The 25,940-nt window shown below is 51.7% G+C and overlaps 1 protein-coding gene across 10 annotated transcripts in view; it reads left to right on the top strand.

Moving 5' to 3' along the window:
* The window catches only part of LOC124081144 (beta-adrenergic receptor kinase 2), a 346,261-nt gene that overhangs the window by 277,647 nt on the left and 42,674 nt on the right, over positions 1–25,940 (top strand). For all 10 annotated transcript variants that reach the window (XM_046427320.1, XM_046427319.1, XM_046427318.1 and 7 more), the window contains 5 exons: positions 1,267–1,380; positions 2,694–2,810; positions 5,529–5,612; positions 6,528–6,665; positions 9,025–9,210. In XM_046427320.1, coding sequence (XP_046283276.1) covers positions 1,267–1,380; positions 2,694–2,810; positions 5,529–5,612; positions 6,528–6,665; positions 9,025–9,210 — 639 coding nt within the window. The remainder of the gene's footprint in view (positions 1–1,266; positions 1,381–2,693; positions 2,811–5,528; positions 5,613–6,527; positions 6,666–9,024; positions 9,211–25,940) is intronic.

Below are 25,940 nucleotides of genomic sequence, written 5' to 3'. Positions count from 1 at the left end.
CAGCCTCTGTTGTGATGTTCCCTTGGGTAGGTCACAGGGGCCCCCACCCAGTGGCCGCAGGGACGGGAGATGAGCATGCCACCTCACCAGGACTCTCCATATGGTCTTGCCCTCTCATTGCCACCTTAACACCATTAATCCCCTTGGAGACGGTGGCCTGGTGTGTTAAGTGTGCTGCTCTGGGAAACATTTGTCTTGTCTCTGTTCCTTAGAGCTGTGTGGCTTTGGGCCAAGCAATGGCCCTCTCTGAGCCCCAAGTGTTTTCCTTAGGTGGTTTTCTAAGATTGTTTTCTGTTTGGAGAATCTGGAGTTCAGGAGTCAAGGAGTCAGTTGCAGAGTGGACGTAGTGTTTGTGTGCAGATATGGGTTTCTCCACGGAACACACCTGACTCGTACCTGTCTTGAAGACCCTGCTTTGCCGTTGGGCACAGGGATGAGGAAGAAAAGGGCGAGAAGGAATGTCCATTTAGCCGATGGCTCTGAGCCTTGGGGAATCTAGTGTGGGCTGTGAACCTGGGAGAGAGCTCTCATGCAGAACATTTTGCTTTTAAAAAGAAATTCACAGCCAGGTGCAGTGTGCACACCTGTCATCCCAGTGGCTCAGGAGGCTGAGGCAGGAGGATCATGAGTTCAAGGCCAGCCTCAGCCACAGTGAGGCCCTCAGCAGCTCAGTGAGACCCTGTCTCTAAACAAAATGCAAAACATGGCTGGGGACGGGGCTCCGTGGTCAAGGGCCCCTGAGTTCAATCCCCGGTACCTCCCACCCTAAAAAGGAACTTTACAGACCCCCTTTTAATCCTGAACCTGGTGAAGTAACTGTCCTGGGCAGGTTCCCGCTGACCGTCAGGGCACCTCCTCCAGGACACCTCCCAGGACTATTCCCAGTACCCCGTGCCGGCTCCCTGTGGTCCCCAGGGGGTGGCCACTGCCCATCCCTGCCTGTGTCCCCACGGGGAGGGCAGGAGCCTGCTGGTCGCACGCCTGGCCCTGAGTGTGTGTCACAGACCCCTGCTGGGTGGGACCGAGTCCCAGCCCCCGTCACTGCAGGGGTCGCACGGCTCCTTTCTCGGGCAGCCAGTGACCTTCTGGGTGGCTCTGCGCCTGGCTGCCTCGGTGCAGACACGTGTGTGTCCCCAGCTGCGTGATGAACGGCGTGGAGTCGGGAGGGTGAACGTGCCGCTGCCCGGGGGCTGGGCTGCGGGGCTGGGGCAGGACCTTCCGGGGCCTTTGACGGGGCTCCTCTCCCCCTCCCCCCGCCTGGTCCAGCTGGAACAGAGTGAGGCCAAGTGCGAGGACGCCCTGAAGACCCAGAAGGCGCTGACCACGGACCTGGAGAACATGCACAGCGAGTTAGAGAACATGACCCGGAGCAAGAGCCTGGTACTGTCCCCCCTCAGCCCGAGACCATAGGAGGGGCAGGGGCACCTAGAGTGGACCTATTGGGTGTCACCTGGGAGGGACGGGCATTCATTGTAGGCCTACTGGGTGCTCAGCTCTGTAAGAGGGGCAGGGGCACTTAGTGTGGACCTACAAGGTGCTCGGCACTTTGACTGCAGGCATCCTACTGTGCACAGAGATTCATTACGGCTAAGGGCATCTAGAGGGTCAACTGTGCGCTCTACCTGCAAAGGTGCACAGGGAAACACGTGGGCCTACTGTGTGCTCATACTGTGACGGTGCATCCAATATGAGCCTGTGGTTCGCTCAGCACTCCGAGTGCGAGCTTTTATCATGAGCCCATGGGGTGCTCAGCACTGTGGGTGGTTCTCAGGCCTCTGCTGCAGTCCTACCGTGTGCTTGCCACCATGAGAGAACTCGGTCCTTATGGTGTGCTATTTCATGTGTTCCCCAATAAAGTAGAGACCAGGACATCTTTTTACTACTGTGAAGAGAGCCATTTATTGTGCACCTACTGTGTGCTCACCACTGAATGGGGAGAAGTGAGCACACACTGTGGGTCTAGTCTGCTGGGATGGGGTGTGCTTTTCCACATCCCTGTCTGCACAGGATGTGAAGGGTTCATTTAAATTTATATTCGGGGTGTAAAAGCCTCGTGTTTGTGCAGAGCTGGGGATTTATAGGCAGAAGCTTATCTCTTGGTCCTGTTGGCTCTTTCACCCTATATATATATATATATATATATATATATAAGTTTTTTTGCACTAAATTAAGAAGAACTTGCCCACAAACACATGTACGTACACACAGGGATGTGCTTACACACACTCACAGTCACTAGACACACATCTCAAATCAATGCCCCCACGGGTAAAATACACAATCACACCTGTCCATCTACCTAATAGGCATTTATTGAGCACCTACTATGTACATGAGGCCTGGTGCTTAGTGCTGGAGATGCACCTGTGAACAGACCCAAGTCCCTGTCTTGAGGGAGATCACAGGTGGCACTTACACACACGGGCAATCGCACGGAAATGTGCCTGTGTGGATTCTGGGGAAGGGGCTGTCACAGGCCTCAGTCTATTTATGATGCAGGCTGCACACTGGCCTGAACGCCCAGTGTGTGTGTGCACCCCCCACACACACACCCACACACACCCGCACACACGCACAGAGTGGCAGCACCAAGCATTGGCACCCACTGTCAAGGGAGTGACCCTCACGCGCACCACGGGCAGGCACCCTCTGCCCTCCAGCTCTGCCCCCCTCACCGCCCCGCTGCCCCTCAGGTGGACGAGCAGCTGCACCGGCTGCAGTTCGAGAAGGCGGGCCTCCTGAAGCGTATTGACGAGGACCAGGACGACCTGAACGCGCTCGTGCAGAAGCACAAGGACCTCATTGCTCAGGTGCCAGGGCTCCGTGGGCAGGGCGGGGCGGGACACGGTGATGGGGGGCCACTTCCTGGTCCTAGGATTTTGCAGGACAGAGAGGATCTGTAAGTGCCCTGTGCCCTGTGGGAGGAGGACGTCCCCTCTGTGCAGTGCGTGCACCCCTGGAGGACCTGGCCCCAGGAGGAGTTCCGCTTGGTCACACATCTGCCCACTCCCCCACTCCTCTGTCCACCCATCCGTCATGCACCTGGCCACCCAGTATCCACCCATCTGTCCATTTTCCCGTCCACCCTGTTGTACTCACTGCTGTGACTAAAAGTCCCGACAGAACAATGTAGAGGAGGAAAGGTTTATTGAGGGCTCCTGGTTCAGAGGTCTCAGTCCAGAGACAGCAGGCTCCATTCCTCAGGCTCGAGGTGAGGCAGGACATCGTGGAGGAAGAGGGTGGCCGAGGAGAGCAGCTCACGTGGGGACCAGCAGGCAGAGAGACTCCACCCTCCAGATACCAAATACACACCCAAGAGTCACACCCCCAACGCCACCCCCTCCAGCCACCCCCCTCCTCCAGTTACCACTCGGCTACCCCATCAGGGGACTGGTTCCCTGGGTCAAGACTCCGCACCCAATCATGTCTCCTCTGGCCTTGCATTGGCTCACGTGAACTTTGGAGGCACGCCTCACATAACACCCCTTCTGTCATCCACCTACCCACCTGTCCCTCCATCTGCCCACCCAGTCACCCATCCATCCACCTGCCTGATCATCCCTCCATCCCTCCGTCCATCCACCCTTCCCTCCATCCATCCATTCTTCCTCCCACTTACCCGTTCACCTACCTGTCTAGCTATCAGCTATCATCTGTCTCTCTGTCTCTCTGTCTGTCTGTCTGTCTATCTAATATTCACCGAGGACTGGTTCTGGATCAGGCACCATGAGGCACACCATGTGTCGTTCCCAGTTTTGTGGCTGGACAGACTGTATCATATAATCACCCAGAGCCGAGGGGAGACTTTTAAACCAAGCAGAGAATCTAGAAAGGAAATAAACATGGTTCTATGAATCCTGACCTAGGTGGGGATCAGGGGTCACCCTGGAGGTGGCACTTGGATAATGAGATTGGGATGGGACAGTGGGGTGTGAGCAATGTCCTAGGCAAAGGGCCTGTGGTGAGCATTTGAGGAGATGTAAGGAGGCCCACGAGTTCTGGAATATGGCCCAGGTAAGCTCCGCAGGCCAGGAGGGGAGGGCCAGTGAGGGTCTCAGAGGTGTGATGTTTGGGCTTTATTTGGGGGTGACGAAGATCATTGGCAAACATTTCAGGGGCAAGTGCAGTTGGAGAGAACCTGATAGGGTGTCACCCCAACTGTCAGCTCCACGGGGACAGGGCTGTGCTCTGCCTTGTCCAGCCCTGTATCCAGCTGAGCTCAGAACAGTGCCTGGCATGGAGTAGGTTAAGTAAATAGCCACCACATGATTGAAAGGGGGAGAGGCCACTGTGGCTTGTACCAGGCAAGTGGGGTGGCCAGGAGCACTGGACTCGGGAGCCACTCAGGAGACACAGCAGCAGCAGAGAGCAACACAGGAGCTTGGGGTGGAGGGGTGTGGGGAGGACTCCCCTGCAGATTCTGATCTGCGCAACTGAGGAACAGCTCCTCCCACAGCAGGGGGCATCCTGCTCACAGCGTCCCTCCAGAGGAGAGCCGGGGAGAGCACCACCCAGGTTTTGCTCTAAGAAGCTCTCTGCTAAGCAGGAATAACACAGATACTCAGTGTGCATACCTGTCATCTCAGGGGCTCAGGAGGCTGAGGCAGGAGGATCTCAGTTCAAAGCCAGCCTCAGCAACAGTGAGGCCCTAAGCAGCTCAGTGAGACCCTGTCTCTAAATAAATACAGAATAGGGCTGGGGGTGGGGCTCAGTGGTCGAGGGCCTCTGAGTTCAATCCCTGGTACCAAAGAAGAAAGAAAGAGAGAGACAGAGAGAGAGAGGAAGGAAGGAAGGAGGGAGGGAGGGAGGGAGGAAGGAAGGAAGGAAGGAAGGAAGGAAGGAAGGAAGGAAGGAAGGAAGGAAGGAAGGATTCTCAGTGCTCTCACCAAGAGTTTAACAACCACGACATCCTCTGTGTCGATGAATCACTCACTTTTGTCTAAAATGGAAGTTTATTTGTTCAATTTCAATAGTGGCTCCTGCATATTCCCACTACAGATCATCTAGATAAGAAACCTACATTATTTTCGTGGCAGTGAAGAGCTGTCTTAGCCTCAGGAATTCCTCTCCTTGGAGGTACACAGCTCAGTCACCGGCTGTCCTTTTAAAGGGTCTTTATTCTCCACCACCTCCTTTAACCTCCGAGGGCCCAAAGAGACGCTATCACCCCATCTCACAGATGGGGAGACTGAGGTGCAGAGGGGTTCCCTGACTTGCCAAAGCCATGTCCAGGTCCAGCTGCCCGTTACCCGGCCCTGTCCCTGGGGATCTGCTCCTCAGGCCGGGGCCAGCTCATTCCCGTCTGGGCTCCCCGGGGTGAATCATAACGTCCCGGACAGTGGACCAAAGCTCAGGCTGAGACAGCTGGAGGACTCAGGGAACGCTGAGATGAAGGGTGTGGGAGGATGTGAGAGGTGACTGTGGGGCAGTGACGATGGCGCGTCTGTGGGTGGGAGAAGGGATTCTCGGGGCTGGGTGCCCAGGAAGCCCCAGGGCCTCACGGCCACGTTTTATTTGTGTCTCACCAGTCGGCTGCGGACATTGGTCAGATCCAAGAGCTACAGCAGGAGCTGGAGGAAGCCAAGAAGGAGAGGCACAAGCTTCAGGAACAAGTGTGTGTCGGGAGCCGCCATGTTGGGCAGGAGGGCAGGGTCCCCGGGCTCCACCTCTGGGCCGGCCACTCACTGATTCATGGACTGATTCCTTTCCTCACTCACTCCAGTTGTGGCCCAGTGACTTTAGAACAATCCAGGAGACAGACAGACAGACACATGCACACACTCATATCCCTTTTCCCAAGATGCCCCATACAATGAGGCGCATTCACCGGATATTCAGTACAGGATTCTGTCCTGCTGAGAAATGGCTCCACGGGGAAGGGCTTGGTCAGTGCAAGACAGGGTCACGGCCCATCGTGGTCCCTCCAGAGTCCCCTGCTCCCTGTCGTTACCTGGTGGGTTGCTCTCTCCATGAAATTTTCAAAGTCCTTCCAGAACCATTGCATGTGCCTGCTTAGAGTGACCGTCAGGGTGACCAGGTTTCAAGCAAATGTCCCTGGGCACTGAGTAGCAACAAGAATAACAAAAATTGTAGCTGCACTAGCCACCGGCTGGTACTCACTGAAGGAATGCTCAGTCCTCACAGTAAAGACGAAGAGACTGAGGTTCAGAGAAGGGCACTGGATGGCGGGGGGTTCACCCAGCTGCAAAATGGCGGGGCCAGGGCTGAATCTTGCTGCTTGTGGACTAGTTTCACTCCCTTATTACGCCAGGGAAGGAAGCATAAGAAAGACTGAACAAAAGTCTTGTTTGGGTTCTGGAGTCACAGAAAGCATCTCCTCCCAGCACCTGACACCCAGGGGTGTCAACAGGGGTCATCCGATCGGGACCCGGAGGTTCTAACTTGTAGTCATTCCCCGTGTGGCACTTGTGTAAAGAAGGAGGTGGGCCCTGGGGCTGGGACCTGCGCGTACCTGTGTCCTGGGACTTGGGGCCAACAGGTGACCAGTGGAACCCTCTGTGCCTCAGTTGCAGGTGGCGGAGATGCGCGTCCAGTACCTGGAGCAGTCCACCGTGGACCGCGCCATTGTCAGCAGGCAGGAGGCAGCCATCTGCGACCTGGAGAACAAGACGGAGTTTCAGAAAGTGCAGATTAAGAGACTTGAGGTACTGGTGACATGTCAGCAGGGCTCGGGCCTGAGCCACTGGGGCTTGGAGGGAGCCCAGCCACCCCACCGGCCCGGCTAGATGCTCAGGAGCCTCGGCTGGACAGACATGACAGATCCACCTCCTCTCCCCTCCCCTCCCTCTTCTTCTCTGTACATTCCCACCACCCACCTGGCCATCCACCCACCCATCTCCACCCATCATCACGGTCCGTCATCCACCTCCCGCCATTTTTATTTCCTCTGCTCGCTCTTCTCTTTTATTCAGACCCCAACTCCTCTGCTGCCCACCTTTCTATTCCGTGATTCGGTTCTTCCCATGCCCACCTGCCTGCTCATCCAGTTACCTGCCCAACACTCCCCCTGAACAGAAACTCATCTTGCACCCAAGGAGTGCTCGCTCCTGTGTTGGGTGCCCAGGGGATGGACATGGGGAGCCTACAGCTCCGCAGGAGATGCCCAGGGTGACCTGTATTCCGGGGAGGAGGCTGTGAGGTTGAGAAAACAGGGATCTTTTCTAAAAAGGAAAGCTGGAGAATCATGGAAACTTCCAGGAGGAGACGGCATTAATGCTGGACCTTGAAATGCAGGCAAAAACGTGATGGTCTGGATGGGGTTCACTGATGACCTTCACATTGACCTTGAGCCGAGAGCTCAGGTGTTTGTTTGCCTTCTAGAGTAAAAGGGAGGGGAAGAAAAATTAGAAGCGGGGATGGGTAGATGGACCAGTGATGGAGATGAACATAAAGAGACAAGGAAGAGAGAGATGGAAATGGGTGGGGAAATGAATGGCTCTGTAGGCCAAGGACACGGGACACTTACAGAGGACATCACCATTGTGAAAATACTCTCACTTCAGCCAGTCTGCTTGATGCAGCCCTGGGGGGGCAGGCAGAATAGGCCTCGTCCAATGAGGAAGAACAGGCCAGAAAGGGCAAGTGACCAGAGAGTCAGGAAGGGCATAGATTGACAGTTGACCTTCACCCCACCCTGGGCCGGCTCCCTGGGGTCGGACAGAGCATCCGTCTTCACAGAGCCCAGCTGCACTCCTCATCTGAAACATTTTCTCAACTCCTCTAGGGGAATCCAGGCTCTAATAAGGCTGCCGAGGGTGGAGACAAAGAGACATTTTTCTTGGCCTTGACCCTCAGTGGTTCTCCATATGGCTCAAGGGATCCCTCAAGGCGCAATTGTCTCTGTGGATCATCATGAAACTTCGATGGGCTGTGTGTTACATGATGACCTGCACCATGTTGCACTGTTATCTGTTTTAAAATTCAAATACAGTCAAGTAAGAGCAAAAAAACCAACACCCTGGTCCAGTGGTGTCCAAGCTCATCCCCATCCACCGCCATCATTATTTGAATTGAGCAGAACCCCAGGTCCCTACTGCAGAGAGACAGGGCGGACCCTGGGGACACATTTTGAGAACCACTGTTCCCCCGTACACCCCTTGCTGCTCTCTGAAATTGCTGCTAAACTCCCTTTGAAAGATGAAGAGGAGCTGGAGGGTGAAGCTCCCCTTCAGGCTGTTATTCAGTGTCTGCTCTGAAGCCTGTTTCCCCCCATCTGTGGCTCTGGAGAAGGAGCTCAGAGCTCTCAGCAGGGGCTTGAAATATTCATGCGGGGCCCTGCTTATGTCAACACGGTGTGTTTGCCCCTCAGGATTGATTGGTTCCAGGCTTGTTGGCCTCCTAATGAATTCGCAGAACAGCTTTTGGATTTGTTTTCTGCAGCACTCGTGATGCCCAAAGCACTGTTTTCTCTATTGTTTTATTTTGTCCCCAGAAATGTAAAAATATCCGTATTAGGGCTGAGGCTCATCAAAGACGACCCGATCAAAGGCGCTTGTTTTATAAATCCAGAATCCAAAACCCACAATGCAGAAGGGATTTGGACCTCCCAGGATAGTTCTCTCTTCAAAGCACCAGTCCACCTCCCAGAACTTAGGATGAAGGGGGGCTGCCGTAAACATCGACCCTTCTCAACCTTTCCAACCCTTGTCCAGCACACCCTCTGTGCCAGGCACTGGGCTAAGCCTTCTTCACTTTACGAGCTGGATCCCAGCAACACGGGGAAAATCATCATTATCTCTCAGAAAAGTTCAATAATCTGCCCAAGGTCACACAGCCAGGAAGAGGTAGCAGAGGGATTCAAACCCAGAGCATCAAGGGCATCAGTGTTTCACTGCCTCTCAGAATAGCAGTTACCATTTTCAAAGGAGATTCCTCATTTTTGATTCAGAAATCGGGATTCTCCTGATGACTCTAGGCAAACACTGAGACTCAGTAAAGGATTCTGGTTCCTGAAGCCTCTTCCTCTAAGACCCGCACCTCTCCCTCTCTGCCCCTCCCTCCCAGGTCCTGGTGATCAGACTTCGGGACAGCCTGATCAAGATGGGCGAGGACCTGTCGCAGGCCCAGGCCTCCGAGTCCAAGCAGCGGGAGAGCAGCCAGTACTACCAGCGGCGCCTGGAGGAGCTGAAGGCAGACATGGAGGAGCTGGTGCAGCGGGAGGCGGAGGCCAGCAGGAGGTGCATGGAGCTGGTGAGTCGTGTCGCCACGCTGGCGACTGAGGGTTTGGGCTCCCGAGAGCCCTCCTTTGTTGGGACAGGGAAGGCCTTCCTCGTGGAGACCTAAGGGCTTGCCTCCTGGACCTTTGGGGCCCACTTGGAGAAACAGGAGGGGATGGGGCTGCGGGACGACGCTGCCACTGGCTACAAACCACGGGGGCGTGGCCACAGTGGACCAATGGCATTTGTGCTGCTGGAGGGCCCTGAAGCGCAGGCGCACTCAGACCAAAGCTTTCCGTGGCAGGGCGGCCTCGCGCAAAGGGGAGGGAACCCGCGTTTTCAATGTCTTTTGCTGTGTCTTAGCATCCTTTGTGTCTTGTACTCCTCCAGCAACCCTGTGGGGTCAGAATCTCTACCCCCATTTTACAAATGCGGAAACTGAGGCTTCAAAGAGGGGAGATAATAGTCTCAGGCCTCATCTAGTAAATGTGAAGTTATTTCTGAGCTATTAACAGTAACGACAGATATAAAATATAAAAATAATGATAAAAGCCACCATGTATGAATCATTTGCTACATGCCGGGTGAAACATTCCTTGTCTGAATCCTATCAGAACTGTTAACGTAGGTGCCATTATGTTTTACCATACGAAGATGGGTAAACTGAGGCACAGGGACATCAACTTGCCAAATGGAAGCTCAGAGTGGCGCGTTCACTTGCCCAAGGTCACACGTGAACAAAGATTTGAATCCAAGTCAGCCCAACTCTGTAGTGTATGATTTTAGCCACTAAGTCGTGCTTTGACCCCAGTGTGATCCAAAGAACATTTTAAGATTTGTTCTCTGTCCGATGGGATGGTTTCTGTGACACTCAGTGTGTTTTGTTTTAAGAACAGGAATCGGAGACCATCTGAGTGTCTGCTCTGTCTTTTCCCTTTGAGGACAGACATCTCTAAGCCACCTTATTTATGCTTCTTGTGATGGGCAGGGGAGGTGGGGAAGGAGTACCTGGCATCCCTTTGCCTAGCACCTCAGAGCCTTCACCAATACCACCTATGACCTCCTCGGTGTTGGTCCCAGAGGTCTCTAAGTGCCATCATTGTGGCAGGAACTAGTCCTTCTACAGCAAATGTGTTTCCTGGGTCACTGTCCCCCACAGCCAGTGTCCCCTTCAGCTTACCCTTCACAAGCCAGCTGCCTGGCTTTTGTTGGCTTGGGGGTGGAGGCAGACAAAGTGCTGGACAGAGACTGAGTTCCCAGACACAGTGCAGGCCCCTGACTGGCAGGTCCTCCACCGCCCTGGCCCTGGGAGACAGAAAGGCTCTTTCCTCCAATTGACAGGGTAACTTCCTCATTAACAGTCCTGCTTCTGATGCAGCCAGTCCCCCTCCTGCAAGCTGTGGCTGGGAGGAGAGAACAGGCAGCCTTTCTCTTCTGATGTCTTCTTTAACTAGCCAGGCATGCAGGCAAGGCAGATCAAATAGTGGTTTTCTTTCCCTGTCTCTGGCGGTCTTTTTCTCTTTCTCCCCTCCCTTCCCCCATCCCTTTCACTGTCCTCCTCATCCCTATTTTCTTCCTCTCCTCCCTGTCCCCATGTCTGGGAACATATTCAGATCTTCAAAACCCCTAAAATACTGAGATTCTGCAGATGTACCTCTCGCAGATGTTGCTGCTTGGTTCCAGATCATTGCAATAAATTCAATATTGCAATGAAGGCACATGAGCTTTTTGGTTTCTCAGTGCATCTAGGTTATGTTTATACTACATCATAGAAGATTAATATGCAGCCAGGTGTGGTGGTGCACGCCTGTAATCCCAGCGGCTTGGGAGGCTGAGGCAGGAGGATCTTGAGTTCAAAGCCAGCCTCAGTAACTGGAAGGTGCTAAGCAACTCAGTGAGACCCTGTCTCTAAATAAAATACAAAATAGGGCTGGGGATGGGACTCAGTGGTCGAGTACCCCTGAGCTCAATCCCTGCCCTGGTACCCACCCTAAAAAAATATAATAGCATTGTATCTAAAAAAAAGGTAGATGCCTTACTTAGAAATGCTTTATGACTAAAAAATGCTTATGATCATCTGTACAATGGACTATGCTCCATGCGGGGTGGACACCAACCTTCACTGTGAATAAGGCCACCGCGGCACAGTGTAGTAAACCAAGCTGAGCCAATGGCACAGCCCCCACCTGTGATTCATAACAGAAGCAAAACAAACCTTAAGACACAAAGCATTTGCACGTAGAACTGCTTCTTTCTCCGCTTTCTGATTGTAAGACTCTGGGTAAGCTTATGGAGGCTGGCTTCTCTATTTCTATGCACCTGTGGTCAGGGGTTACGTTAGGTTCCCCTGAGTGTCCTAAGAGATGACCACAAACTGGCATAAAGTGACAGATGTACATTCTTGCGTAGTTCTGGAAGCCACAGTCTGAAACTGCGTGTTGGCGGGCGCTACCCTCACTCCACAGGCTCCAGAGGGGACTGTGCCTTGCCCTCCCCGGGTTCTCTCAGCTCCAGGTAGCACGGCCCCACTCTGCCTCCACGTGACCTTCCCCTCTGAGTACATGAGTCTCAAATATCCTTCCACCATGTTCTTATAAGGGCAGCTGTAAATGGATTTAGGGTGCAACCTAAATTGAGGTTGCTCTCGTCTGGAGGTCCTTACTAGAATGATAGCTACAAAACAGCCCTTTTTGGAATAAACGCATATTCACAGATCCTGGGTGGACATATCTCATGGGAGATCGCCCTTGAACTTGCTCCAGGAGAGGAAGGCGTGCACTGCTGGTACCCTAAAGGCACTAGCACATGCTGTGGTTTCCCTGATTTGCTGGGGGAGAACAGGGATCAAAGGGACGATGTTATGCTAGCAGCCTCTTCCTGACGGTGGATGTCACCAACTCACCAACCTATTTGCCTATTTCCTTTAGGATCTGGGAAATTACGGCTGGGAGGAAAGAAGGTCCTGCTTGCTTGTCTCGTTAGTGAGTCCATTCCACCTGTGTCTATTGGGCACCAATTATGGGCGTGGCCTAGGGATAGGCACTGGAATAGGGGTGGGAATCCTAAGGTGCTTGCTGTGTAGACATGCGCGGAATACAGACAGGCAAGGTTTGGTAGAAGTTAAATGCCTGATGTCATTTGAAGACCATTCTTGTCACCAAGGCCTCCCCCAGAGATTCTTGGGAGTGCAGCCCCATCCATTCAGGTTCACGTGCACGTCCACGCCACCCACTGACCTTCCCCCGTCCTCAGCAGTTTCTGGGTGCCACATAGACTCTTACAAACCTCACCAAAACCCAGCTGGGAAGTCAGAGTTCTGGTTCTTTCCTTCATGGATATGAAGCCCTAATTTTTACTATGGGTCAAGCCCTGTAGTAGATGTTGGGGACCCCACAAGGAGCAGCCTGTGTGGGGATGATATGGAACTCCACGGGAAGATCAAATCCAGGCCATTGCTAGTGAACCTCATACCAATAAGAGCTTTCTCTGTAATGGGAACTTGGCTTTCGCAGGCAGAACTGGAAGCTGTGCACTGTGATTTGGGAAATTCTTGGAAAACCAGCTGGTGCGGAATCTCTCCCCCATGCCCACTGTCACCACCCCAAATCCATTCTTTTTTTTTTCTTTTCTTTTTTTTGAGCGAAGTACTGAGGATTGAACTCAGGGGCCCTCGACCACTGAGCCTCATCCTCAGCCCTATTTCGTATTTTATTTAGAGACAGGGCCTCACTGAGTTGCTTAGGTCCTCAGTGTTGCGGAGGCTGGCTTAGAACTCAGGATCCTCCTGCCTCAGCCTCCTCAGCTGCTGGGATTATAGGCATGCCCACCACACCCTGCTCAGATCCATTTCTTAGGGTAAAGGGTTACCTTCTCTGCCTCCTCCTCCTTCTTTTTTTAATTCAAGTCTCCCCGGAAGGGGCGAAGACATTTCCTAACTGTGCAGCCCAGATACACGTTGATTCACTCCCTCAACAAACACTCATTGGGTTGCTCCTGCCCAGGCCCTTGGTGCACACTGTCTTTGACATTTTACATCAACTGTAGAAGGTAGAGAAGGAACCGAGGGCAGTGTAAAGTCACCCAGGGCTGCAGGGTCAGGGTGGCAAACCTGGGATCAGCCTCCCTGCGTGTCCATCACTAAACTGTCACCGTGCCCCCCACATTGGCCTTTCAACCCAGTCCTGCTGAAAAATGACTCTGCTGTGGGAGACCAAAAAGGGATCTGGGCCTCTGGGCCCTGGTGAGACCCAAGGAGGAAGTTGATGGATCTCCTGTCCACATCCTTTCCGCCTGTCCCCAGCCTGTGCCATTTGTCACTGTTGGTGTTGGCTTAAAGGGCGGTGCGTTGTGTCCTGTGGATGATGGATGCCCCGGGCCCGCTCACCGGCTCCTCCAGATCAGCATCAATTACCCCACCGATGGAACCTGGCTCCCCAGAAAAAAAAAAAGAAAGAAAAATGAGGTTCTGCCATTAATTTCAGTAAATGTACTATTCCTGGCGACTCCAGGAGCCATTACAGAGGAAGGAATATTCTGACTCTAAATCACTCAAGTCTCTTTGTCACTGGGGAGGAGACGGCTCCTCCGTGTTGTCTCCAGCAGTGAGGAGCTCAGGGCAGCTGGCTCGGCCCCAGGACCTGGCAGGCAAGGGTGCGTCCAGGGGAGGAGGAGGCTGGTGCAGGTGGGAGGCCCGGAGCCCGCGAGGAGGAGGCTGCACCTGTGGGTCCCCGTCTTGCTGGTTCTTTCCACTTTCCCTGGAGCCGCTCACAAGTCCCCAGACAGGAGAGCTGATTTTACCCTGCCTAGGTGTCTTTCCCATCTGTCCCCTCCTGGCGTCCTGTCTACCTAGGCAGCTTCCCTTCTGATCTGGGCTTCCATGGTTACTTCTTAGAGTCTCCCCGCTCTTCCTCCACGCTTGCTCCTCCCGGCAGAAGAACTTTCCAGAAGGAATCCATTTTACTGTGTTATTCCTTTGCTAAGAAATTTCCATAGGCTCCCTGTTGCCTTTACAACAAAGCCCAGGCTCCTTCCTGTGGCCTACAGAGCTACTGAAATTCAGTCTCTAGACTGCAAGTTGTGCGCATGCGTGAGGGCACCACGGGGACCCAACGCCTTGTGTTCCCGGGCCTGGTTCCCTGCAGCCGCTGCCTGCCGCCTCCACCCTCCAGGCCCAGATCAGGGGTCGGTGAGCCCCTCCTGGTGTTCCTGCCCCCCCCCCCGTGCCCACCCCCCCCTCGGGGCCTCACCCGTTCATTACCACTCCTGCCGCCTTGTCCTCCCCCACGGCTCCTGGGGAAGGGATGGGGTTTCATTAGCCTCTGGGCCTCCAGCCTCCATGTCAGGGTAGGCATCCAGCAGAAGCTCAGCCAGTGACTGCTGAACAGTTCCCTCGGCGTTTTGAAAACTTATCTCTGAAGAGAACAACTCAAAAAATACATCTCCAGGACAGGACCTGTCAGACCGCGAACGTGGGTTTGCATCCTCCCGCGTGTCTGGGCCTGCGCCTGATCTTATGGGAGATGCAGACGGGGACGGGACGGGAGCCGTGCCCTTGAAGAGGAGGACATGGTGCACATGTCCCTAAAATAACTGATATCAGGATAGTCAAGTCCAACCGAGAGGCCTGGGCAGGACTGCACAGAGCATGTATCATTTGAGTTTCTTTCTTTTGAAAGCACCGTGATAAATTTGTTCTGATGATAATCAAACTAAATAGATTTATCAGAATTCCTGTGTTTAGAGGATACACCCTGTAACAGAAGCTCAAGTCCATTTTTGTTTCAGCTCTACCTGAAATAAATTTGTTAGGCTTTTAAACTTTTAATAACAAGCTTTTGGGGTGGGAGGGGGGAGTCCAATCGTCTTGCCAGGGGGAAGAATTTTCTTTTTGTTCTCTCAAAAGGAAATAATGTTACAAACTCATTGTCATATGGCATATGGAGAGATAATCATAGATTATGCAAATACTTTTTAAAGGGGTATTTTACAGGTATGTCGGGCCCCTTAAATGATGAAGCTAATGTAGCTTAGGGGGAGCAGTTCTTGAATCATGTTCTTCATTGTCACCTGCCATGGATTGAGTGTGTGCCCCAAAGTTGACGTGCTGGAAACTTCCCCAATTCAACAGTGTTGGGAGGTGACTAGTTCCAGAATGGATTTGTGTCATTATCATTAAAGTCAGGCAGTCATTGCCAGAATGGGTTGCCAAAATACAAGTGAATATATTCCCTCTCGTTCTCTCACTCTCTTGCCCTTCTGCCTTCCACCATGGGATGATGCAGCCTCTGTGGATGTTGGCCCCGTGATCTCAGTCAGACATCTCAACTTCTTAGAACAGGAACCACGTAAATTTCTGTACATTATGAAGTACCCAGTCTCAGGGATTTTGCTTATAGCAGCAGAAAACTAAGACACCTCATGCCGACCTCTGGAAATGTGTAGTGAATGTCTGCTGTGTACTAGGCTGGCTGCTCTAGGATAGATTCACATCTTCAGAAAGTCAGAGATAAACTGAATGTAGGGCTACAGACACAGATTCTTCACCCCACCCTTCCTTTCCTCTCTTCCTTCTTTCTCATCGAAGGTTCTTCACCTCCTGCAAATTACTAATCACCTTCCTCCTCTCTGCCCTGCCCCCCCTTCCTTGCTTCACGTTCTAATTTTACAATTTTACTTGTCTTGGGGAAGGTGGGTTTTGGTCTCCTAGGCCTGTTATAACAAATCACCAAAACCAGAAGTCTTAAAACAAGAGAGGTTGGTCATACCCCAGTTGGGGGGACTGGAAGTCTGAAACCAAGGTGTCCTCAGGGCCACGCCCCCTCTGAAGGCTCTAAGGGAGACTCCTCCCTTCTCTCCCAACTCCTAGTGGCTCCACGCTGCTTGGCTGGTGGCTGCATCTCTTCCGGCAGAGACGGGAGAGATGTCCTAATATGTCCTTCTCCCCCACTCTGTGTCCCTGAGCGTCCCTCCTCATTTTGTGAGGCCTCCAGTCATTGGATTCAGGTCCCACCCTAGCCCTGTATGGCCTCATCTTAACTGATGGCTTCTGTTTCCAGAAACGTCCCATTCTGTGGTTCCCAGGGAATATGGATTTTTATGGGGACCCTACTGAACCCACTATGGGATAGTAGGAAAAACATTGAGCTTGGAGCCTGAGACCTCAGATAGCGGCCTTCGTATTGGAGAACGTCAGTTTCCCCACCTGTAAAGCAGAGGGCGTCACACAGCTGTCTTGTTGCATGTCTGTGGAGACTGAATGAACTCGTTCTCTGTGACCTTCTCCTTCCACCCAGACTTGATGGTAAGGGCACCCGCTCCACTTGCACACCCCACACGGTGCGCGTGGAGCTGACAGTGATGATGACAACAAGTGGTGGCATTTGTTTACCACTTACTGTATGCCGGGCACGGAGCTAAGTATTTTACATGATTCTCATCCTTGGAGGTGATTATTCCTATTTTACCAATGAGATGACTAAAAGCCAGAAGGCCAAGCAGCATCTCCACAGTTGCATTCCCATTAAGTGTCAGAGTCAGAATTTGAACCCAGGTCTGACCTACTCAAATCCCACCGACTCAGACATTTTAGGCATATTATCTTTACTCACTCAAGTACTTTAAAAAACTAACCATACAATTGATATCACTTGATTCTGCAACCTAGATTTTCTTGGCCTTGGCATTATTGATGTTTGGGATCAGATAATTCTCTGTTGTTGGACACTCTTCTGGGCACACTGAGATATTTATCAGCATCCCTGTCTCCTAGATGCAGATAGCTCTTCTGCCCCAGTCATCCACATCTAAAATGTCTACAAATGGCAAAAGTCCCAAGGGGCAAAATCACCTCCTGCTAAGAACCACTGGCCTCTAATCCTCCTAGGAACTCTTAAGGCACAGCTATGGTATTGCCCATTTCACAGATGATTAAACTGAGGCTCAGGGAAGGGAAGCCATGAATCCAGGGTCACCCAACAGTTAGCGAGGGGGCTGAAAGTCCACCCCGACATACACAGAGCAATGACAGTAGCATTCCTAGCAAAGCCCAGCCCAGCCTTCCTGAGACCCAGGACGACTTCACAGCGGAATCTCATTGTGGGTGGAATTGAAGGCCTCTCTGCAGGCTGTGTACTTTTAATAATGTTTAAATAAAACATGGGAGCACGGGTGTGATCTCCTTGCCGAGCGTGGCTTGTCAGCCGCCCAGGCAAACTCATAAATAGTTAATAGACAACCACTTACGGCTCTCCTTCTGTTAAACCCGGCATCAATTATATATGGCCCATGAATTATTTATTTGCTGTTACTTTGGGGTATATTTTCCACCTTTAAAGGGGGAAAAATGAAAAAATGTGAGATCTGAATCAGACAAGGGGATAGTTCCCAGGGATCTCAGCCCCGCTCTATAGTGCTTGATTTCCTTTGAAAGAAAAATAGAACCCATCAGTGGGTTCAAAAGGTGAATGTGGACTGGAGAGGACCCCACCAGGCCACCGGAAAACAGTGGGGGCAGAGCTATGCTGGTGCATTCTCAGCAACAGGCTCTCCAGAGCACGAGGACTCCTGGCTCCCGGTGTTTGCCGATGCCTGTGGTGTAAATCCCCCCGACTAGGGCGGATTTTAGGCTAACCTAGATGACGTCACTGGATGCAAAGGCAGGAAGGCAGGTGCAGTGGCTCACCCATATAGACCGTTCCCGCCGTAAGGATAAAATTCACACGGTGAACTCCAAAAACATAGGCAACAGTCAAATGCTGGTAAAATGATCAGGAAGCATGAGTACAGCGCTTTTTTAAAAATACGGTTTGTGCAATGGTCACTTTCTGTCATTTAATCTTTGATAATAGCTGTGTTTAACAACAAGCTTGCAAAATTCTTGAAAGTTGAATAATGAGCTCTCTCTGCTTCTATGACCTCCTCCAGCTTAGTGCTGGCTTGGAGTCTCCCTGGGGCAGGGTCCACATGACCTCGTTCAGAGGCCACTGGTGGAGTGGACGGAGAGAAAGTTCAGTACCCTCAGGTTCTGGAATCAAGTCTCTTTGTTCATTGTCTTTTTTTTTTTTTTAATATCTTTTATTTTTTTTTATTTGGTGCTGAGGAAATCCCAAGCCAGATTCTGTTTGTTCTTTCAATTTGTTTAAGTTTCTTTGTTTTTTTAATTTTTATTTTAATTTTTTATTTTTGCACCTAAAGACCTACTCGTGCTTCTTCCCACCCTGGATGGGCACCCAGCCCCCTCCCACGACTGGCCCCAGGACACTCCCCCACCCAGAGTCCCGGAGTTCATTTCCCAACGTGCTCTCGGTGGATGTTTCCCTCCTGCTAACGACCATGAACTTGAGCACACAGAGATGAATGATATTGTCTGGGAAGTGAAGTATTTAAAAAGTCATTCCATATGGAGGGCATTTGGGGCCACAAGCTGGGTGTAAATAACACATTTTATGACTCTCCTGACATGAAGATAGCTCTCCTCATTACTGGCCCGTTATCTCAGTGTGATCCAACGTGGCCCCCACGTTGGTAAACTTGGTGCTCACAGGCTATTCTAGCTCCCCAACCTTGACGGCCTCCCGCGTGCTCCAGGGCTGGCCAGGGAGCCCCTGGGTATTCACATCACCCCACTTCCTCCAGGCCCCATGGTCTCTGCATTGCCGGCCTGACCCCCCGAAAGGTTTCTGTGCCAAGACACTTGGTCCTAGGAGGGGCTCAGGACTCGGTGCTGCCAGCCCTGAGCGTGTTTCTGAATCTGAATCCCCCACCCCATCTTCATCCCGGTGAACCTGCTCGTCTCAATTCAAGAGGTGTCACCGCCTAATGAAACAGGTCTCTCTGCGTCTGCCTCCGAGATGAGCTATCCCGATAATAAAAATCTATTACCGACAGCCTACCTAGGGTAATTGGGTCTATTACTTCTCCTCTGGTGGTTTTGTTTCTGCATTGGAAACAGCCACTTGAGCAATTAATCAGAATTTAAAGTTGCTAATACCAATTACAAATAATGCGGCAAGTCCCAAGACGGCAAACACGGGAGCAGATACTCATCGCGTCCCCAGGGACAGCATGCATTGAACTTTTGTCACTTCAGACTGGCTGGAAATTAGAGCGACTTAACTCCACAATGTTAATTACTAAAATAAAAGAAAGGAGGGCGGGAACCATTGATTGGGTTCTGCAGGTGTACTTTAGATTATTCAAATACAGCCGATTCAGATTGTTCCCACGCGTCGATGCTCCGATTAGTCGTCCGTCAGGGAGGCCCGGGAAGGAGGTCCAGGCTCACGGCTCAGCATCTGGAGAAGATGGTGGTCCAGGGGTCTTGCAAACTGTGATTCCGTTTCAAAGGTCATTCCTCTCCTCTTGGTGCTGTGTGGTTTGGCTGAGCGTAAATGAGGAGGAGGCGGAAGGGGACCTCAGAACTGAGGACAGACCAACCCATGGGAAAGCGACATGGCCTCACCAAGGGTGCTGTGGAATTGGAAGTGCATGGGAAAGATGGCAAATGTGTCCACACTGTGACTCTTTTTGTCCTTAAGTGATCAAGAATTAAAAATGGCTTCTACTGAAGGGAATCCACTGGTTCATGTCATGAATGAGCCTGTGGCCCCTGGTGGCCTTCTCAATGGGACTGTTGTGATGTCAACAGGCTGAATCCCGTGTGCCGGGGTCAACTTGTCCCAGCTCTTCCGGGCTGGTGTGCCCGATTCTTGCCTGCTCTGTGCAGTGACATCACGTTGCCCATTGACGTCAGCCGATGTGGGATCCTATCACGTGGAGATTGGCACATGGTCCCCTACCGACCCCACAGAGCCAGCGTCCGACAGTTGCCAGCCCATCACAGGAGGTGGGCTGTCTCTTCAGTGGGGTGGACCAGAGAAAGGGAAAGGAGGACAGGGGGCCCCACCCCTCACTGCTCCTGAAGGGAAAGTCTCACCTAGTAGAAGCAGCTGCCCTTGACTGGGACCTGACCACTCCTGCTGTCCCTCACTGCATGACTGTGGGCACGCCCCGTCCCTGCTGGACTCACCTCTATCTGTGCATTGGACCAGGTGACCTCCGACGTTCTTCCTGTTGAGACCCTGGACCAGGCCAGAGCTAGCAGTCGTGGTGCTGAGAGCTTGGGTTGCGTCTCAGAGGGTGACAGCCACGGAGCAAGCCCACCCCTGCACCCGGAGACCTAGGCGCAGAGGCACAGAATTACAGACTTGATGGGTCCATGTCTCTTTCCCACCTCCGAGGCTCTCTCAGCTCAGACTGGTTGGGACCCCCTCTGGGCATGCAGCTGTGGGCTGGGAGGTCCTCACCTCCAGGGGTCACCACGGCCCTCTAGATCCTTCCAGGCCATTCCAGGTCCATTCTCCACCCCTCAGCTGGACTGCAGACGTGTCCCCTTCAACCCAGAGAGATGGTTCAGAGAGCAAGCGGACATCCCCTCCCCTGTCCCGGAAGGTAGTGAGGAATCATCCAGAAATCACCAAGTTGTGATTGGTTGAGTTTTGGGGGTTTTTTTTGTGTTTGTTTTTTTTAGACGTGACCATTCATTCATTCATTCCTAGGTTTTATTTTATTGTTAACTGGCATGATAAGTGCACATGTCTATAGGGTACAGTTTGATGATTGGATACACAGATACTGTGGAGTGACCGAATCAGGTTAATTAGAATAGCCAGCCCTTCAGGCATTTGGCATTTCTTTGTGCTGAGAATATTTTAAATCTTCTGTTTTCATTATTTTGAAATATACTATGTGTTAGCGCTGGCCATCCCGCCTTGCAGCAGGACAGCAGGGATTATCTTCTACCTATCTATAACGGCACAGCTGTCGACCATCGCCTGTCCCCTCCCTGGTGTCCCTGGGGGGTACAATGATGAGCACAGTTGTCCTCCAGAGCCTCCTCCATATCCGTAGCTGGTGCAGGTCTCCGCTAATTAGAAGCAGACCTCCCACAGGTCTCCCCTGCTCTCCCGCATGGCCCCTGAAGCCTCACCACAAACTGCTGGGTCCCATGTCAGATCTGCCCGGCCTCCTATTTTCTGTGTGTTTTCGAATAAAGTTTTATTGGAAAAAGGCTGCAGCCATTTACACGTTTCTCACGGCTGCTTTCACAATGAAGTGACACAAGTGAGTGTTAAGACAGAGGCCGGTGGCCCACAAAGTCCATCCCTTGAGGGAAAAAACAGTTCACGTAGCTTCCTCTGGAGCCCAGCTGAGCCACGGAGGCTTCGAAAGCCCCAGAGAGAAGAGCTGGACAGAGGTGGGAGCAGCCGCAGCTCCAGCACCTGCTTGCCTGGACTCTGCCAAGGCCCTGGTCTTCCCGGGCTCCCTCCACCAGATGAGGTGGGGACTGTCACCGTGGGGAAGATGGAGTGAGCTCGTGTGTCTAATTGCTTATGGCAGTGCCTTGAACAGAGTAAGCCAGTACTCATCGTCATCACCATTGTCACCCCCATGTCACCGTCATCACCATCATGAAAAGCATCACCACTCCACCACCAGGGCCACCAACACCATCACCATCGCCATCTCACTGCCATCACCTTCACCGTCTCATCCCCACCCCCATCGCCATTGTTATCACCATCACCACCCCATCAACATCACCATCACCATGACCACCAACATCATCATCATTGCCATCTCCATCACCATAACCATCACATCACCACCCCAGCGCCATCACCATTGCCATTGCCATCATCACTCCCATCACCATGACTATCGTCATCACCATCCCCATCACATCACCATCACAATGACCATTGCCATCATCATCAGCATCACCACCCCCATCACCATTGCCATCGCCACCCCATCAATATCACCATCACCATGACCACCATCGCCATCACCACCCCATCACTATGATCGTTGTCATCATTACCATCACCACCCCCATCACCACCCCATCACCACCCCTATCATCATGACCATTGCCCTCATCACCACCATCACCACCACCCCCAGCACCATCACCATCATTAACGTCATCACCACCATCGTTACCTCCCGTTCATCACCATCACTACCAGTACCATCATAAAATCATCACTCCACCATCACGACCACCTTTATCACCATCATCACTGTCATTGCCAGCATCGTCATCATCACCATCACCTCAAGAGTGAGACCAGAGAGCACGCTAGAGCCCTTCAAGGGCAGGCAAACTCCGAGTGTCGGAACAGCCTGGACCAGATTGAGAATTCTGGGAGTTACGTCCCCAAACGCCACGTCCCCTGCCCTGTGGCCTGGGGCCTCATAGGTGCCTCTTTCTTTGTGCTCAGCATCCTGAGCTTCATCTTCGCTGGAATTCTGCCCTTTCCTCAGGCCTGCTTGGCTGAGTTCCAGGTAAGTGACTCGGAGCCCATCCTGCCACATGTCACCTCTGCTACCCACTCGGATAATTAGAACCAACACATTCATCTCCCCAACGGCACCCTCATCTTCCCTCGGCAGAGTTCTCAAATGGAAAAAAAAAAAAGGCCCAAACAAGCTACATCTGTCCTCGTTGAGGCACTCTGCAGGGGCCGGCAGCTGACATCCACCCAGCTGGGCGGCAGAGCTCGGTTTCTGTTTGCTTTGGTGGGAGATGACGTGGCCGTGCTTTATTAAAGTTTGGCAGTGGTTTGGAGACAAAAAGCATCTTCTGGAGAGAGGCTTCTAAACAAACATTCAGAGACTCCTTGGGGCTCCTGCCTCTGTGAGCTAATTGCGTGTTGAGTGAGGAGAAAGGAACTGATGTCACTTCTCTGCAAACAAAAGAACAGGAGATGGCTTTCCTTCTTCCCGAGAGCCTGTGTGGGTGGGTGCAGGTAGCAGTTGGCTGTTCTGTTACAGGTACTTTCCATAAAGGGCTGGGTAGCAGGCGGTTTGGATTGTGAGATGGGAGAGAGAATCAGTCATAACTACTCAGATCTGCTATTGTAGCACAAAAGCCACCATTGACGGTCCATGGATGAATGAGGATGTCGTGTTCCAATAAAACTTTATCGACAAACAGAACACAGACTGGATTTGGCCCAGAGACCGTAGTTTGCCTGGTCCTGCTCTACCAAGAGAAATTGCAGTCCTGGACAAGTCGCCCGTCCTCTCTGAGTCTCGGTTACCTCATCTGTAAAATGGGCTGTGAGGTAGTCAGGAGATGAAAGCCGTGTCTGGCACATATAAATGGTCAATTTATGATAACTCTCCCTGTCCCCACCCCCTCACCCCTGCCAAAAACCACAGGGAAGAAAAGCAGATATCGATGGCTGGGTGCTTCCTGCTGGCCCAGCTATGGTTACAGTTCAGTGATGCAGATCTTTGGGGAGCTCATTTGAAAGTCAAGGAGCTGGGAGTTTCTCAAGGAAGGTCCTTGGTTGTCAGCTCCTGCCAGCACTTTCTCACACCAAGAAGTCTTGACTGGTTCCGTCTATTTTATTTTCATTGCAAAGGTGGGGAGCTGGTTGCAAAACCCCGAGTGCTCACATTCAGATTTTATATGCACTCCCTCCCATGGCTAGTTATTGTTGGCTGTTAGAGAAAGTAGTTTCTATGTGGTTTAATGCTGGGGACAAACTTCAAGACCTGTGTCTGCAAGCCAAGGGCACTGCACAGCCAATCTCAGAATTAAGTGTGCATTTTAGCCGGATTCATTTAACCAGAGCAGGGGAAAATGACTATTGTTTTTCCTAAGTGCAAACAGGATCCTGATTTGTAAATCTGTGGTTTGTTTGCTTCTGTAATGGATGCCACCTGGAGGCTGACTTTAAAATGGGTTATGTGTAGCTTGGATTTATTTAGTTGTTGTTGTTTATAAAACAGCCTATCATTTATGCCGGGTCTAAGCATATTTTAGGCCTCAAGTCACTGAGTTCTCCCAGATCCCCTGTGGCTTGTGACTTTGCTTTTCCAAATGTATTCACAGGCTGGCCACCTGCTTTGGAAATGCAGAATCTCAGACCCCTGCCCACACCTTTGAGCCACAACCATCATTATAACAAGACCCTCAGCTGCTTCATATGCACCTGATGCAGGTGTTTCATAATGACTGTGTCACAGGTGAAGAGGCCAGGGCTGAGGAAGGTGCGGCAGGCTCTCCTCCCAACCAGATCTTAAGCACAGAGTTTATTATGCCATTTGGCTGTGCCTCCTGTCTCTGGATGACTGATGTGACTGTGTGCTGCTGTGTGGTTCTCCTCAACGGCCCTATTTCCTATTATGCCAGTTGTTGCTCTCTTCTGGACTCTTCCACTGCAGGGTCCCTACGTGGACCCTACACCCAGTCAGTGTTCGAGTAGCCACTGCCTGTGGAGTGACTCCATGACACCTTTGCATATGTGACACTGAAAACTTCCTCTCAAAAAGGAGGTGGGGACGTGACCACTGTCAGTATCAATTGGTAGTTTTTCCTGGCCACATCTTTCCTTTGGGTCTTTAGAACATAGAATGGTAATCCGTTTTGGAATGGCTCTTGGCTTGGAGTCTTTCCAGTCTTCTCCCCTAGGGGCATGGTTGGAGCAGACAAAACGGGCCAGACACCAGGGTCTCCCTAGATTCTCTCGCATCTCACTATACCGTATGTGAATACCCGAGGCTGGTGTTTTCCGATGTGGTAGCCATTGTCCTCACAGGGATTTTTAAAATTGAAACAGAATAAAATGAAAAAAAAATTGGAATTCAGTCCCTCATTGGCACTGACCACACACCAGGTGCTCCACAGCCACAGGTGGCCGCCATATTGGATTGCAGGCACAGTCTCGGGCAGGCACAGTCATGAGTCTGGTCCACATTCTTCCCCTTTGTTCCTGGCTTACTGGCAGTTCCCTCCCAGACTTCTCCCCAGGGCGGAGCTCGCTACGCCACATGCCCCTCATTTCTGGTTCCTTCTTTGCTCCCGTTTCATGGTATCAGGGTCCTAAAGCGGGTAGCCTGTTTCTGGAGCAACCAATACCTGCTCAACACAGCCTTATTTGGTCCCTCAGCTCCTTTGGGTCACATCCCACTTATGCCATAGTCTAGGGGTGGCAGGGATGGAAACATTGTCTCCTAGTTGTATTTCATTCATTTTCCCATCGGGTACTAACAGTCTGCATTAAAAAAAAATTAATTCATGAGCTAAACTCATTTCCTTGTGCTAATTAACTTCCATGCCTTTCCCTCCCGTCCCACAGCAGCATCTCCTGGTTGTCCACACGGCTGCTCAGGATTCAGACCATGGAGTCTTAGCAGTTGGGATGATCCCATCCTAGAATTTTGACCTATAAGGCCTTAGAATATCCAAACCAAGAAATATTAGGAACGAGAGAATCTTAATCACTTAGACACACAAAGTAGTAAACTCTTAAGCTGAGTGCTATGAATCTGATGTTTATGTAGGTCAAGTACAGTTGGATTCAGTTGATTTCCTGTGGCTCAACCGAAAAGAAGTATGGAATGTTGAAATCCATACTTTCTTTATTGCGGGGCAGGGCAGTACTGGGGACTGAACCCAGGGGCACCCGACCACTGAGCCCCGTCCCCAGCCCTATTTTGTACTTATTTAGAGACAGGGTCTCACTGAGTTGCTATGCACCTCACTTTTGTTGAGGCTGACTTTGAACTCACGATCCTCCTGCCTCAGCCTCCTGAGCCATTGGGATTATAGGCATGAGTCACCGCACCTGGCTGAAATCTATACTTTTTAGAATGGTAAATGCTCATTGCTGCAGAATTTAGAACTTTAGAATTTTGGAATAGGGATCAGTAATTTTTTTCTACAAATCACAAGGTAGTAAATATTTCCAG

This window comes from Marmota monax, unplaced genomic scaffold (genome assembly GCF_021218885.2).
Source record: "Marmota monax isolate L192 unplaced genomic scaffold, Marmota_monax_Labrador192_F-V1.1 WCK01_AAM20220418_F8-fsc00177, whole genome shotgun sequence".
NCBI lineage: Eukaryota > Metazoa > Chordata > Mammalia > Rodentia > Sciuridae > Marmota > Marmota monax.
This window is presented reverse-complemented; position numbering and strand designations above follow the sequence as displayed.